This window comes from Chionomys nivalis, chromosome 17 (assembly GCF_950005125.1).
Source record: "Chionomys nivalis chromosome 17, mChiNiv1.1, whole genome shotgun sequence".
Lineage (NCBI taxonomy): Eukaryota > Metazoa > Chordata > Mammalia > Rodentia > Cricetidae > Chionomys > Chionomys nivalis.
This window is the reverse complement of record NC_080102.1, coordinates 30,069,442-30,083,314: the sequence shown is the minus strand read 5'-3', so window position 1 is coordinate 30,083,314 and position 13,873 is coordinate 30,069,442. Positions and strand designations below refer to the sequence as shown.

At 47.1% G+C, this 13,873-nt stretch overlaps 1 protein-coding gene across 1 annotated transcript in view; it reads left to right on the top strand.

Moving 5' to 3' along the window:
* Col22a1 (collagen type XXII alpha 1 chain) overlaps positions 1–13,873 on the top strand; it is a 212,628-nt gene that overhangs the window by 56,800 nt on the left and 141,955 nt on the right. The window contains 1 exon segment of the mRNA XM_057791877.1: positions 11,768–11,784. Within this exon segment, the coding sequence (XP_057647860.1) occupies positions 11,768–11,784 (17 nt within the window).

Below are 13,873 nucleotides of genomic sequence, written 5' to 3'. Positions count from 1 at the left end.
TCCATCCCAACCTACAGACCCCTCCCACATCACGTCCAACCTCTCAGCCCAGCCAGAGCCTGTACAATACGCACCAGAGTCTAGCCTGACAGAGACCATTGCATTGCTGATCAAATGCAGAGGCGTGATTTAGTGGTACCCAGCCCCAAAGGATACATCTACAACACAACCTCTGTGCCTAAGGCTCAAGGGATTGCCAAAGGAGAGAGAATGGAAAGATTCTAAGAGCCAAAAGCATAGGGAGTTTACCACGAGATGGCATCTTCTAGACATGTCAGAGAAGCTGAACTTACGAGGTCTGACCAACGTGGCTGCCTAAGTAAGGTCTAAACAAAGGCAATACTACTACATGTGCTAACATGGAAGGGAGAAATCTTATGCAGGGGGCCAACCCTAAATAAAAAACCACAGGCAGCTAAGGGATGCTGAGAGTGGGAGAAATTGTCTTCCCCAGAGATGAGCATCCTAATTGGTCAGTCCCGAAATCATATATATATATAGTGTTATACAGATCGGGCAGGTGTTAGGAACACACACACATACACACACACATATGTAGCATTGTACAGATTAGGTAGGTGTTAGGAACACATACACACAAATACATACACACTCATTTATGTAACAAAGAAACAGAGGCCATAAATTTGAGAAAGATCAAGGAGAGTGAAGTGGCATACATGGGACAGGTTGGCTAGAGGAAAGGCAAAAGTAAAAATGGTATATTTTAATTTGAAAAAATAAAAATTTATAACACACATTTATATTTGAATGAGAGAGGAGAGTGGGGGGAGTTGTTATATGTTCTGACTTAGAAAATGATCCTCCAATATTAATTATACAAAGAGGGATAGCTCACGCTGTATTAAATCATTACGAGATCACTTCTGTTAGGCAGTCATCTAAAACTGAGCTGCTAAGTTGTCCACGGTCTTGGACAGGCCAGCTTCTCATGTGAGATGTAGAGTCCCCAAAGATGCACACTGTATCTTTGTACATAAATACATACATACATACATACATACATACATACTCACTCTAAACCTGTCCCTAGCTTGCCTTAGGCCATCAAGACTGAGGGATGTGGGAGACCTTAAAGATTCAGTGTGCCAGCTCTTGAAACCATTCTCTTTCCTCTACACGGGGTTGTTCACCGTGCTCGGGTGGACCATATGACCAAGATTCATTTTGGAACAAGGTTCCATCACAACCTTCCCTTAAAAGCCAAAGGGCTGATATCCAGAGAACATCCACAGAGCCCTGGTGCCTTGTCAGGAACTGGTGCCATGTCCTCTTGTTTCCCGTCTCAGAGTTCCCAGATAATGTCTGGGCCAGGCTCAAGGGCCTTCCCTGGGTGTCCCTTTGATAGAACCAACAAGTTACAAAAAAAGACAACTGTGAGGACAGGCAAAGGTTCCGGAACTCTCCGGAGTTCTCTTGGGCGTTGTCACAGCTCACACCCATGACTCCCTTTATTAGACTCCCTGTGGGCCAATTGTGCCCTATTGTGCCCTCACTTTCCTTCCCAAGGCAGGAGCCCCTCTGATACCACTTGCCTGCATTCAGCTGCAGGATATCCAAACCCATAGGAGCCGGAAGACAGACAGGCCTTTCCAAGAACACGCTATTTTAAGTGGGTAACCAGTGTGTCGGGAGAAGTCTGCTCTCAGTGCCTAGATAGACCTCATTCTGAGGGAAGCACTCTGCAGGGGGTGGGGGATTCCTCAGAGGTACTTATCTTTTTGTGATGTTTCTCTTTTGGAGGACTTTGGACTTAACTTTTTAGGATAGAGGGATATGAAGTTAAGGAGGCTGGGGTACTTCTGATGGATGAGCAGTGAAGGAAGGGATCTGAGACATGGGCCTCGGAGAGAGGTTAGAGCATATGGGGTTTTATCTTTCCCTATATGTGACCTCCATTTCAGCCTCATGGACCTGTCCCATGACATCAAGAGACTGCACTATTTCCAGCATAGTGGGATTTGCTGAGGCTGAAGGGTGAGAGCATGGTCCCTGGAGAGGAGAACAGTGATGGCTTACTCAGGCGTTAACTCCCCCAACCTGTCTCCTCTTGCCACGTGGGCTTCCGTGTGGGCCTGAGAGACCACTCTATGCTCTGTGATGACGGCATTTGGTCTATATGTAGGATTGTGAAACATCACTGGACCGATGTGTCCAGATGTGGTAGCAGAGTGAAGAGGCATTCTCTGGGGCCCCAAGTCAAGCTTTCTACCGTAAAAACTGTGGCTTTGGGTGAAGTACTTCACCTTCCTGTGCTTTCATTTTGAGAGCTAAGTGAAGGGCGGATAAATGTTGATTGTGGGGATGAGTTCCACTCAGAGGTGACTCCAGACCCACCTAGTGCCAGGCTCATGGTAAACATGCAATAACGATCAACCCAGGGTGGCAGCACCTTCGTTGTTTCTTTAATAAATCAGGATTGTTATGGCTCTACTATCGCTGTTGACTCTTCCCTGACAGACCCATTTATGACAGTAATTATTTGCATCTAGTCAATGTTCAATCTCTTCAGGACTCACCTCTACCTGAAATGATTAGCCCTTCCTATCCCGGGAGAACCAAACAAGGTGATTTCTTCCCAGTTTGCTGATGGATAAATGGAAGCCATGGACATCTTGCCATGGTGGCGTTCCCCAGGGAAGATGGTTGTGACAGTCTGATCCAAAAAGACCCCATTGAGCCCCCTGTGTCCTAGAAAGTGACTGACCACAGAAACCCTTGTTCGCTCAGAGCAACTTTTTTCCTCTTGGGAAAATTCCCCAGTTAGACATATGTCTCATTATACTTGGGTAAGGATGGACAAATGGACCTGGAGACCAATGGAATGTCTTTCCTTTTCCCAAACCCCGAATAGATAGGAGTTGCTGACCAAATACTCTGTTAGCTTCCTCTTTTTGTTCTATGCATGTGATTGACCCTCGAACTCTTCTGAGTCCATGGTAAAAGAAAAGGAGGCCACAGTGGTCTGGCCATAGCCACTGTTTCCCAGAAACCTCCTTTGTGCACTCTGTATATGACTGAGGTTTATTCTCCAGGTTCCCAGGACCTGTTGCCCACCTCCCACCGAGATCTATGGCACTGCTGTCTCTTCATACAGGCAAAGATGGCATGGAGAACTGTGATCAACAGAGCCAATTTGAGGCTATAGGAACGCTCATAATCTTCCAGCCCCTCCTCCTGTCTGATGCTTTCTCCACTGCCCCACTGCTGTCTTTATCCCATGCCGATGGGTGTTCTCTTACTCTCTTTTAGGGATCCCTGGGCCCACCTGGGCCACCCGGCAGAGATGGCAGCAAAGGCGTGAGAGTAAGCTCTGTTTTTACCACTTGAGTTCTTCATCACTGGTGGTTGGCTCACTTGTGATGAGTTCTGGGCTGTGGGGAATGGACACCCCAGGCATCTGGCAGCCACTTTGGGGTGCCTGGGGCCTGCATCGTGCTGACTGTGACCATGTGACGATTTTGCTCAGGGGGAACCTGGAGAGCTGGGAGAGCCGGGACTGCCTGGAGAGGTGGGCATGCGGGTAAGTATTGCTGGGAGCTGCTTATGTTCTCAGGGTACAGACAGTTCTCAGGGGTGCAAACCAGCTGCTTTAGATACTGATGAGGTGCTTGGATTGGTTTCTGCCTCTTTCTCATGTAACTTCATACATATGGATATATGTCTACACATGTATAATTCCTCATGCATTCTTACAGAAACTGGTCATACAGTTGAAAAATTTATTATTTTCTATAGCAATAGAGACTTTCCAGGCCAATCCAGGTAGAGCTTGCTCATCCTCTTCAGTTGGTGCCTGGCAGCCAGTGATTTGGATGCCATTGTTATGCACATAGCATTTACGTACTTATCGCTCCAGGCATTCTTTTTTATTTTTCTTTTTTTTTTCAACTAAAATCAGTGAAACACTAAAGCGTGTAGGTGTGTGTGTGTGGTGGTGTGTATGGCATATGTGTTGGGGGCGTGGTGTATGTGTGGGAGTGGTGTGTGTATGTGGACTGCATTTTTGTTGCTGTAGGGTAGTTTATAAAAGTTGGGATAGCTTTGACAGAAGAAATGCCCAATTCTTTTATTCTAGTAGATTTTTCATAGATATGTACGAATGTGTTGTCCTCAGATGGCAGAAGTTTCTGCTTAACCAGGCTGTGCATTAGAATTCTGGTAGATCCTTTCACGGGACTTGTCCAGGCTGCACAAATCCTGTGACTCCCTGAAAACTTCAGGCACAGCAATCAGCTGCACAGATTCAGAAGCCACCCACCTGTCTGGGTCAGACCATGAGAAAGAAGGCTGAGGGACTTGGGGCAAGTGGCAGTAGGACTCTTACATGTAGGCTCCTGATGGCTCCGAGGCCATGCCTTTCTTCCAAGTTCAGCATGCCTTCCTGTGATTGTGGCTTCACCACGCATCGGGTGGGAGGAAGAGCCGTGGGTGTTCTGACCAGGCATGAGGACAGGGAGTGTCCACCGGGCACCGCGGCACAGGCAGTGTGGGTAGCACCTGTGACATAAGAAGCAGTGTGTCCTTCTACAAAGAATGTTGAGAAGCGCTTGTCCTTTTTTCCATCCCATCCTTCTTTTGTGGACTCTTCTGCAGGGCCCTCAGGGACCCCCTGGACTGCCAGGACCTTCTGGGCACGTTGGAGCTCCGGTAAGTAAATGGTGGGGCTGGGAGGTGGCTCTGTCCCTCTGCACAGCTGTCAGCAGCTGGCTCTCCAGCCCACCTTTCACCTCAGTCTATACAGTTATCACTTTCTGGTTGGGTGTTAAGGACAACTTAGATTCTCTTAGAGTAGAAATTCCTAAATGCTGTGAGACTCATGAGTCACCAGGGGAACAAGTTTAAATGCACATTCCTGGGGTTCCTTTCTCGATGAAGCAGGGCAGAGCCTGGGAGTATGACACTTGGTGTAAGCCATTTCCACCCACATGCACAGTGCACAGTCATCTACTCCAGAAGGAGGGTGGAGTCTTCCCTTCGTCAGGTGAGTTGGGTTCCATAGCTTTGAGGACTGGCCAGGGAAACAATTCCAGGGCCTCGTCTGGAAGTGTGTGGGTTCAAGGTCCAGGTTGAGGCTTCCTGGTGGTTGTCGTTGGGTGACACAGGACCTTCTCTTCCACCTTGTCATGGACATGGGTGTGAGCTGAAGTTTTTCCGGGGGCCTCCAGAGGGTGAGCACTGGGAGGCCACATTGTGAGGCGTGTCATTGCTTTTTCCCCCCCAGGGTCTCCAAGGAGAACGAGGTGAAAGGGGGACTCCAGGAGAAAAGGTATTTAGTGTCCATACTGGCCAATTAATGCCTATTCCACAGAAAAGAGAAAGAATGTGTGTGTGTACGTGCATATGTGTGTTTATGTGTGCACATGCGTGTGGCAGGTGTGCATGTGCTAGCTCATTTTGCGCCATGGCAACAATCTGCACAGATAGTCAAAAGTTTGGTGCTATGGCTTTCAGTCCTCTTGCCCAGGAAGAGGTACAACTTTCCAAGCCAAAGTTCCCTGGATTGGAGCTCGGAAGGCCTAGTTGGGGTCAGGGACTCACATCTTACATGAAACCTTATATAATTTCTTAGTTCTCATTTGCTCCTTCAGTCTGTGTAATGCCATGTATGCTCAACATTCTTCTGGAAGCCAAGGACTACAGCCCCCTCCCTCTCACTGCCCTCTTCCCTAGTTCATACTTAACTTCTTAAGACTCAGATAAAGTCCAGTTCTTCTTAGAGCTGGGACTTGTTCCCTGCCCTCAGGCGGGCCCTGACCCCCAATCAGGCTGCACCCCATTATCTTTTCCTATAGCACATGTTTCTTCAGTCTTGAGTGGGATGTTACCATTAAGTAATTTAATTTTATTTCAGTTCACTTGGAACATAGTGAAAATTACTTTCCAGTCTCCCCATTCTGGTGTATCCGCAGCCTAGATGCTGATAGAATCCTGTAGACTTCATTATGTGTACCTAATTCATTTAACACAGTCACATGAGGTATGCTGGTCTGTGACCTATAATCCCTCTTTGTCTTTGCTGTAGGAAGGATATTTAGAAAGATTTATTTTTATTTTATGAGTGCCTGCTTATTTGTATGTAATGCACTGTGTGCATGCACAGTGCCCATAGAATTCAGAAAAGGGTTCCACTTCTATGAACTAGAGTTTCAGAAGGTTGTGAACTGTCTTGTAGGTACTGGTAAGCAAACTTGGGTCCTCTGCAAGAGCAGCCAGCATCCTTAACTGCTGAGTTCTCCCTCAAGCCCTAGGCTATTACTTTTTGCGTGTTGTTTTTGGTATCTTTCATTTTACGAAACATATTCATCAGCTGGGGGAGTTTCCTGGAAGAATCTTTAGAGTCTTTTATGTCTCTGAATTTCCATTTTCCTAACTGGTTGAACATGTTGAATTGGGCCCCTCTCCAATTCTTTCGGCTCCTGTGCACTTAAAATAGCTTGTGTTCTTGGGACCTGCTTGGATTTCTTACATCAGCAGGAAGGAAGTTTCCATCTTCTCTTGAGACAGGTCCTTCCAGCTGCTGGGCCTCATCTCAGCATGCAGTGTCTGAGACTCCTCCTCCACTCTGTCACTGTGGTGTGGTCCCCCTAACTGGGGAAGAGACCTTCCTTCAGAGTTTGTCAGGTGTCTCGGATACAACTGAAGTATCTGTAGGACAAGGAGGTCCTTGTGTTTGAGGGACCCAGAAGCCCATGTGGATTGTTCACGCTGCTGGTTATGGCATGGTTAGTGAAGTGTGAGATCTCTCTACCAAGATGCAGAGAGGAACAAACCCCTTAATGGTACCGATGACCGTGCATTGTGAGCCCTGGTGCTACCTGGAAGGCCATGTCCAGACTGTTGTGGGTGACTGTCAGCACTGAGCGTCTGAGATGCTACAGGTGTTCTGCACTGGCAGGACAGCTCAGGATAAGGTAGACATAGTGAAATGACAAGTGTCTCAGCATTGGAGTAAAATAACCTGGGCTGAGCCTGAGACCTTGGATGAGGTGTTAAGTTCTCAGCCCTCAAGCCCTAGTTTGTCCTCCAGGAATAACCCTCCCTTTCTCAGGAAATAGCTCTGAGATCAAAAGAATCGTGAAAGAAAACACAGGAGCTGACATGTGTGAGATGTGCTCCCTTACATGTTTGAGGGGTCTGGTGGTTTATGGGACTGAAACCAAGGCCTGTCAGGTGAGGGAAGTACTCCTGTGTTTTGTATTTTCAACCTGATCCTCTCATATGAAGTTATCATCAGTCAGTCACCCACTCCCCAAGGACTTTGGTCTTTAGAGTTGACATGCTATCTGCTGGGTCTCACTTGTAGCAAGTGTTTCTCCTCTGTGGGCATCCCTGGTACATCAGACATATAGAAGTGCATCCCTTGGTTCATTGGGTTAACATTTATGGGAAAGCTACCTAGAATCTTGAGATCTCAGGCGACAGCTGCTGAAGAATTCTCAGAGTTTGCCCTCAAGGATCTCTAGGTTAGGTTACTTTTAAAACTTGATTACTCTTTCTATCCCCTCCCTCCCTCCCTCCCTCCCTCCCTCCCTCCCTCCCTCCCTCCCTCCCTCCCTCCCTCCCCTCCCTCCCTCCCCTCCCTCCCTCTGTACCTTTCCTGTATCTAGCCTGGCTTTCTGTCTCAGTCTCTGTTCTGTTCTTGTGCCTCTCCACGTTGTTTCTCTCTCTCCTGTCCTTGTCTCTTTTCCTGCATTTCTCTCACCCTATGTCGTATCTACCTGTGTGTGTTCTCTGTATCTCTGTCTCTTCAGTCCCACCTTCCTCTTTCTCTCTGTGACTCCCCACCCCAAGCTCTCTTGCCATTGTCCCTTTCTTGCCACCTCTGTTCTCCCCCATTTCTTGCTTGTCTTTGACTTGCTCTCTGCCTCACTGCCTGGCTGTCTTCTTTCCCTTCTGTCAGCCCCCTCCCTCTTCCCCTCATCTGGGCTCTGATGTGCTCCTGCTCCTCTCTGATGAATGCTCATCTGTCTGCGTTCCTACTTGCTGCCTGGTGCATCTGTTGTTGAGACATGGTGCAGACTATTGAGCTGACACAGTCCAGATGTCCAGTCAGGTCTGCTTCATCTTTGCTCTGTCCCTGTTTGAGCTACATCTGGGAGATCTCTGGGCTCTGGACTTTATTCAGTTAGGACTTCAGGTGTGAAGACACAAGAAATGGAGGGCCAAGGCGTAGGCAGAGCCTTCTGTTTTGAGGCAGAACTTGTAGATTTGTTCCTGGTCATCAGTCCTGAGGCCCCAAGTGCCAGGTGAGATTTCACAGGGAGAGCATTCTGCATTGGAAATCAGGAGTTCCTGCTATTTTTCATGGTTCCACCACGTGATTGCATCCCTATGGCTTTGGACGCAGGCGTAGCCCTGTCTAGAGAAGAGGAGTGATGAACCACAGACACTGAGACTCTTAGAATTCACTCAGCCTAGCCATCCAAAGGGAGCCTGGCATGTTGCTCTGAGGACCCTACACAGGCCTTGGAGTAGTGGAAATAGGCTGAGGATTTGGGGTCAAGATGCCCCGAAGTTGTTTCCACCTCCACATGCTCAGCTTGATCACGTAGCTTCTTAACTCCGAGCCTTGTTTTTTTCATGTGCTCAAGCTGGCCAAGGGATAGGAAGGAGGTAATGTATAATAACAGGTGTGGAACCAGTGGGCAGAGAAAAGACATACAGACATCACTTCTCCCCATGGCCCCGAGCCTCCTGTGGTGGTGGGGCTTTCTAAAAGAATCACCACAGAGTCCTTTCCAGTAGAAATCAACATTCAAGACATACAAAATCATTTCTAGAAGATAGAAAAAACACTGTGGAGGTTACCTTTGCATTGGTGCAGATGAAAGGAAGTCATAAGTTGCATGGTAAGAGAGCTAACTAGCTGCTAGTTAGCCAGTAGGTTCCAGGAGGAAGGCGCTGGGAAAGCTGTGAGTGATTAACTGGCATGTAGCACTTGGGCAGCCCTGTCTTAACACCTTCCTATTTGCAGGAGAAGCATCAGGGCTTACCCCACCTCCATCCCCAGAGAGGAGCATTCCCCTGTTAGCCAGCAATCCCCAGAGGGAATAGGAGCAGGGCAGCCTTCTCCTAGAGGAAGACCCTCCTGCCTGCATTCACAGAGGTAGGCTGTAGCCAACAGAGTTTGTCTGCTCAGACACCTCAATGATAGGCATCAATCTTCAATCACAGGGCCAAAAGCAGCTTCTGATAGGAGGCACCCATGTTAAGGAAACAAAGTAAATGAAAACGGAATAAAAAAATATTTGAAAGAAACAGAGAACAATTTGGAAAATAAAGCCAGCCACAGGGAAACAGAAAAGTTCAGAATAGTTTTCATGTGTTTCTGAAACTCCGTTAATGTTACCTAGAGCTGTGTCATGAGGTTCTAGGCTGGGCCTGGGGGACACAATAGTGTGGAGGACCGTTAGGCCTTGTGTCTTCCTGTAGATAGGATAATAAATGCAAATTGAATTAGGAGAGATGAGCAGAGGAAAATGAGTGCACCCTGGAGCAGAACAGGGCATCTAATTAACCAAAGAGGTCAGGGAGTGAATCGAAGGTGAGCCATGAGAAAGAAAGAGCCCATGCCAGCGGAGGTACCCAGAGAGCATCCTATTCGTTAGCATGAATGACCCCCGTGGAGTATCTTTCTCCCACACCTGAGCAATTGCAACCCTTCTGGATGATGGCTCCAGCTCAGGACATAGACATCAGCTCACTCATATGGAACACAGTGACTTCCATTGACTTGAGCTAAAGCAAGCTGGCATGTGGCAGAGAGAAGGCTGGCACATCTCACTGACTCATCAGTGTCTGGAGGGAGGGATTCTTATTCCCAGGAAATACAGAACAGATGCTTGTCCAAAATAACTGCATCGAATAGGAGAGTCAAACCAACTGATCATGAATGTGGGCAGATGGGTTGGGGATTAGATGGATGAGTGGATGCTGGCATGCTGTTAGTTAGTGGTCAGTTCTTAGGTCCATTCCAAGGGCAGGGAGCCTGATGGATGCTCATATTTGCTGGACAAAGTGGACAACACACACACTGTGCCTGCCATTTTACCAACTGTGTTATGACACCACATACCTACGTTTTACACACATAAAGACCTGTGTGATGAGGAGACCGCGGTACCCCTGGGCCACAAGGGAAACAGAGATAAAATTACAGTTTCTCAAGTTTTTCCCCTCTGCTCTTTGACCCCAGTAACTTCGATTCTGGAGATGTTCTGTGTGATGCGCTTAGCTCTCCTGTATGTGGGAGAGTCTGATGGAGAGTGGGATTGGGCATGCTTGACACTCAGGGCCTAGGTTCCCCTTACCTTCTGTGACAGTGACCACAGGTTGTCCAGCCAGCTCTTTCCATGTGACTATTCATTCTTTGTTTCTGCTATTTCCTTCTTTGCCAGGGCGAGCGAGGCCTGGATGGATTCCCTGGGAAGCCTGGAGAGCCAGGAGCACAGGTAGGTGGGTACTGGGGTTGGTGGGCAGTGTTCTTTGTGACAGGAATGCTTGGTTAGCTTGGCACTAACCTCAGCTTCTTTCCTGCTCAGCAAGGGCAACAGTAGTGCAAGGTCCAGACCTCACCTGTGTTGATTCTGTAAGTGTTAACACTACAGGGATTCCAGCAAACACACTGGTTTGCATCCATTATACCTTGGGTAATAGGATATATTGCAATAGTGTGAAGCCCATAGGTGATGCACATGCTCACCGGGGCCAGTATACAGGAGTATTGCCTTCACCGCATCTCTAGAAGAAACAATTAGAAGCAGCCCAAATGCTCAGCAAGAAGAAAGAGTTGCATGCAGCAGGATGCGTTGATGCAGATGAAGGAGAAGGAAATGTGTACAATAGGATGTAGTGGTATGGATGAAGGAGATGAAACTGTGAAATCCATTAAGGAATCTGGACTGTGCCACCATAGACAGAGCAATTGTTCATGAGAAAGTGCATCTATAGCTTAGTCTCTGGAAGGATAAACGGGGAACTGGAGACTACAGTCCACTGCTCCTTGCAGTCCACTCCTGGTGGGTGCCCATAACTTGTCCAGCTCTCCTTCAAGTCCTTTCACTTTATTTCCCAAGGAGCATAACACAGTCATATGAAGGGCAGGCCCTGCTCTCTCCTCCAGTCCCTTGTAAGCATGCTCACTCTTTCCTGCTGGCTTCTTTCAGTAGGATGCCCTACACCACGAGGACCTGAAAAGCAGGTCCTTTGGCATCTCATAGGCCACCTCTCTGGGCCTTAGGTTCTTACGTCAGTTTCTTAATCCTGGCCCAAGTCTAGGCTGACTCTTGCCCTTTTCTAATTTTGAAACACCCATGCCCAAGACCTCTAAGCATTTCCAAAGGGCTCCATGAGACTCTGCCCTCTGCCTTCTGGTGCCAGGCAGATCTGGGTGGTTTGTGCTTTTGCCTTTTGTAAAGTTCTCTCTCTGTCATCCTTGTCTTTAGGCAAAAGGTGGCCTTGTGCTGTTTTCTCAGACTGTGGTGTCCAGTTGCAATTACCAGCATGATTCTAAAGATGGCAGCGCGGGTATACAGGGTTCAGATTTCCAGAGGAAGAGCTTCCTAGCTGGGAAGGAAGCTGGGAAGCCTAGAGCTGGGAAGCCTGGCCTCCGAAGGATAACCCTGTTCAAGATGCAGTTTCCGGAAATCCCCCTCTTCTCTCACTTCTGTGTATCACGGGACTTGTCATAATCCGTCTCTGCTTTCTTTCCACCAGGGAAGACCTGGACCTCCTGGTGTGGCAGGACCCCAGGGAGAGAAGGTAAGGAAGCCAGAATCTGGGGGAGGGGCACAGTGAGCTCTGGGAAGAGAGTGCAACACAGAGGAGGCTCACTGGGTGTCGGGAACTCCCAATCAGTTCTCCTGTTGCTTTTGAATTGTTGTCCTGCATTAAGAATAAATACCCACCCTGTCGGTGGCCCAGCTATGGTGGCCCAAGTCTTTAATCCCAGACCTTGGGAGGCAGAGGCAGGTGGATCTTTGCAAACTCAAGGCCAGCCTGGTCTACAGTGTAAGTTCCAGGACAGATAGACAGATAGGGCTACACATAGAAACCCTGTCTCAAAAAGCTAAAAAGTGTGTGTGTATGTGTGTGTGTGTGTATACACAAAATAAGTACCCATCAAAAATAAACTCTGAGTTCAGGATTCATCCATATTGCTTGTTCTGGCCTTTTGGAATCCCTTCTCTCTGGAGGGACAAGTTGCTCAGTCTAGATATAGGTGGGAGGCCTTGGTCCTGCCTCAAAGCAATGTGCTAGACTTTGTTGACTCCCCATGGGAAGGCTCACTTGCTCTGAGGAGTGGATGGGATGTAGAATGGGCGATGGGTGGGAGATGGAGGGAACAGGAGGAAGGAGGGAGTGGGAAATGGAGTTGGCATGTAAAATGAGAAAAGATAGTTTTTAAAAAAATAAATTAAAAAATAAACTCCATACGATTCCATTGGTCGACTTCTCTGTTTTTATGCCAGTACCACACTGTTTTCATTACTGTAGCTCTGTAATAGAGTTTGAAGTCAGGGATGGTAATGCCTCCAGAGGTTCCTTTATTGTATAAGATTGTTTTGGCTATCCTGGGTTTTTTGTTTTTCCATATAAAGTTGATTATTGTCCTCTCAAGATCTGTGAAGAATTTTGATGGGACCTTGATGGGGATTGCATTGAATCTATAAATTGCCTTTGGTAGAATTGCCATTTTTACTATGTTGATCCTCCCAATCCAAGAGCAGGGGAGATTCCTCCATTTTCTGGTATCCTCTTCAATTTCTTTCTTCAATGTCTTAAAGTTCTTGTCAAATAGATCTTTCACTTCCTTGGTTAGAGTTACCCCAAGATATTTTATGCTGTTTGTGGCTATCGTGAAAGGTGATGATTCTCTTATTTCCCTCTCTGCTTCCATATCCTTTGTGTATAAGAGGGCGACTGATTTTTTGGAGTTGATCTTGTATCCTGCCACATTGCTAAAGGTGTTTATCAGCTGTAGGAGTTCTTTGGTAGAGTTTTTGGGGTCACTTATGTACACTATCATATCATCTGCAAATAATGGATTTAAAAATGTGGATGGATTTAAAAGTACATTTAAAAAAGGAGGAAGGGTTGTAGGAGCCAAAGGGGTCAGGGACACCCCAAGAACACGCCCACAGAATCAACTAACCAGGGCTCACGGGGCTCACAGAGACTTAAGCAACAGTCAGGGAGCCTTTATGGGTCTGAGCTAGGTTCTATGCATATGTGTGTGTGTAGCTTGCTGTTCTTGTGGGATAGTATGAGTTGTCTCTGACTTTTTATGCCTGTTTGGAGGGCCCTTTTTCCTCCTACTGGGTTGCCTTGTGTAGTCATGATATAAGGATATGTGCCTAGTCTTATGCTAACTTGTTACACCGTGTTTGGTGGATACCCCTGGAGGACCTGACCTTTTCTGAAGGGAAAAAGAAGACAAATGGGTCTGGAGGAGGAAGGAGGTTAGGGGAGGAGGGGAGGGAGGAGAAACTGTGGTCCAGATATAATTTAGGGGAGAAGAATGAATGAATAGATAGATAGATAGATACATAGATAGATAGATAGATACATACATACATACATACATACATACATAGATACACAGATAGATACATAGATAGACTAGATAGATTTAATAAAATCTGTTGTGGAATCTTGGACAAGATACTATTTTTGGTCTGCTGTCTCTTATCTGTAAAGAGGGAATTCAGAAGATGGTCCTTCTAGTTCCAATGGTTTTCTCAATGATTGTGAAACAGCAAAGGTCTAGAAGATCTTCTATTTTCACTCCCATAATGAGATGAGAGGCACCAGACCATCTGAGCCTGACTGACTTGTTAATTATCTCAAT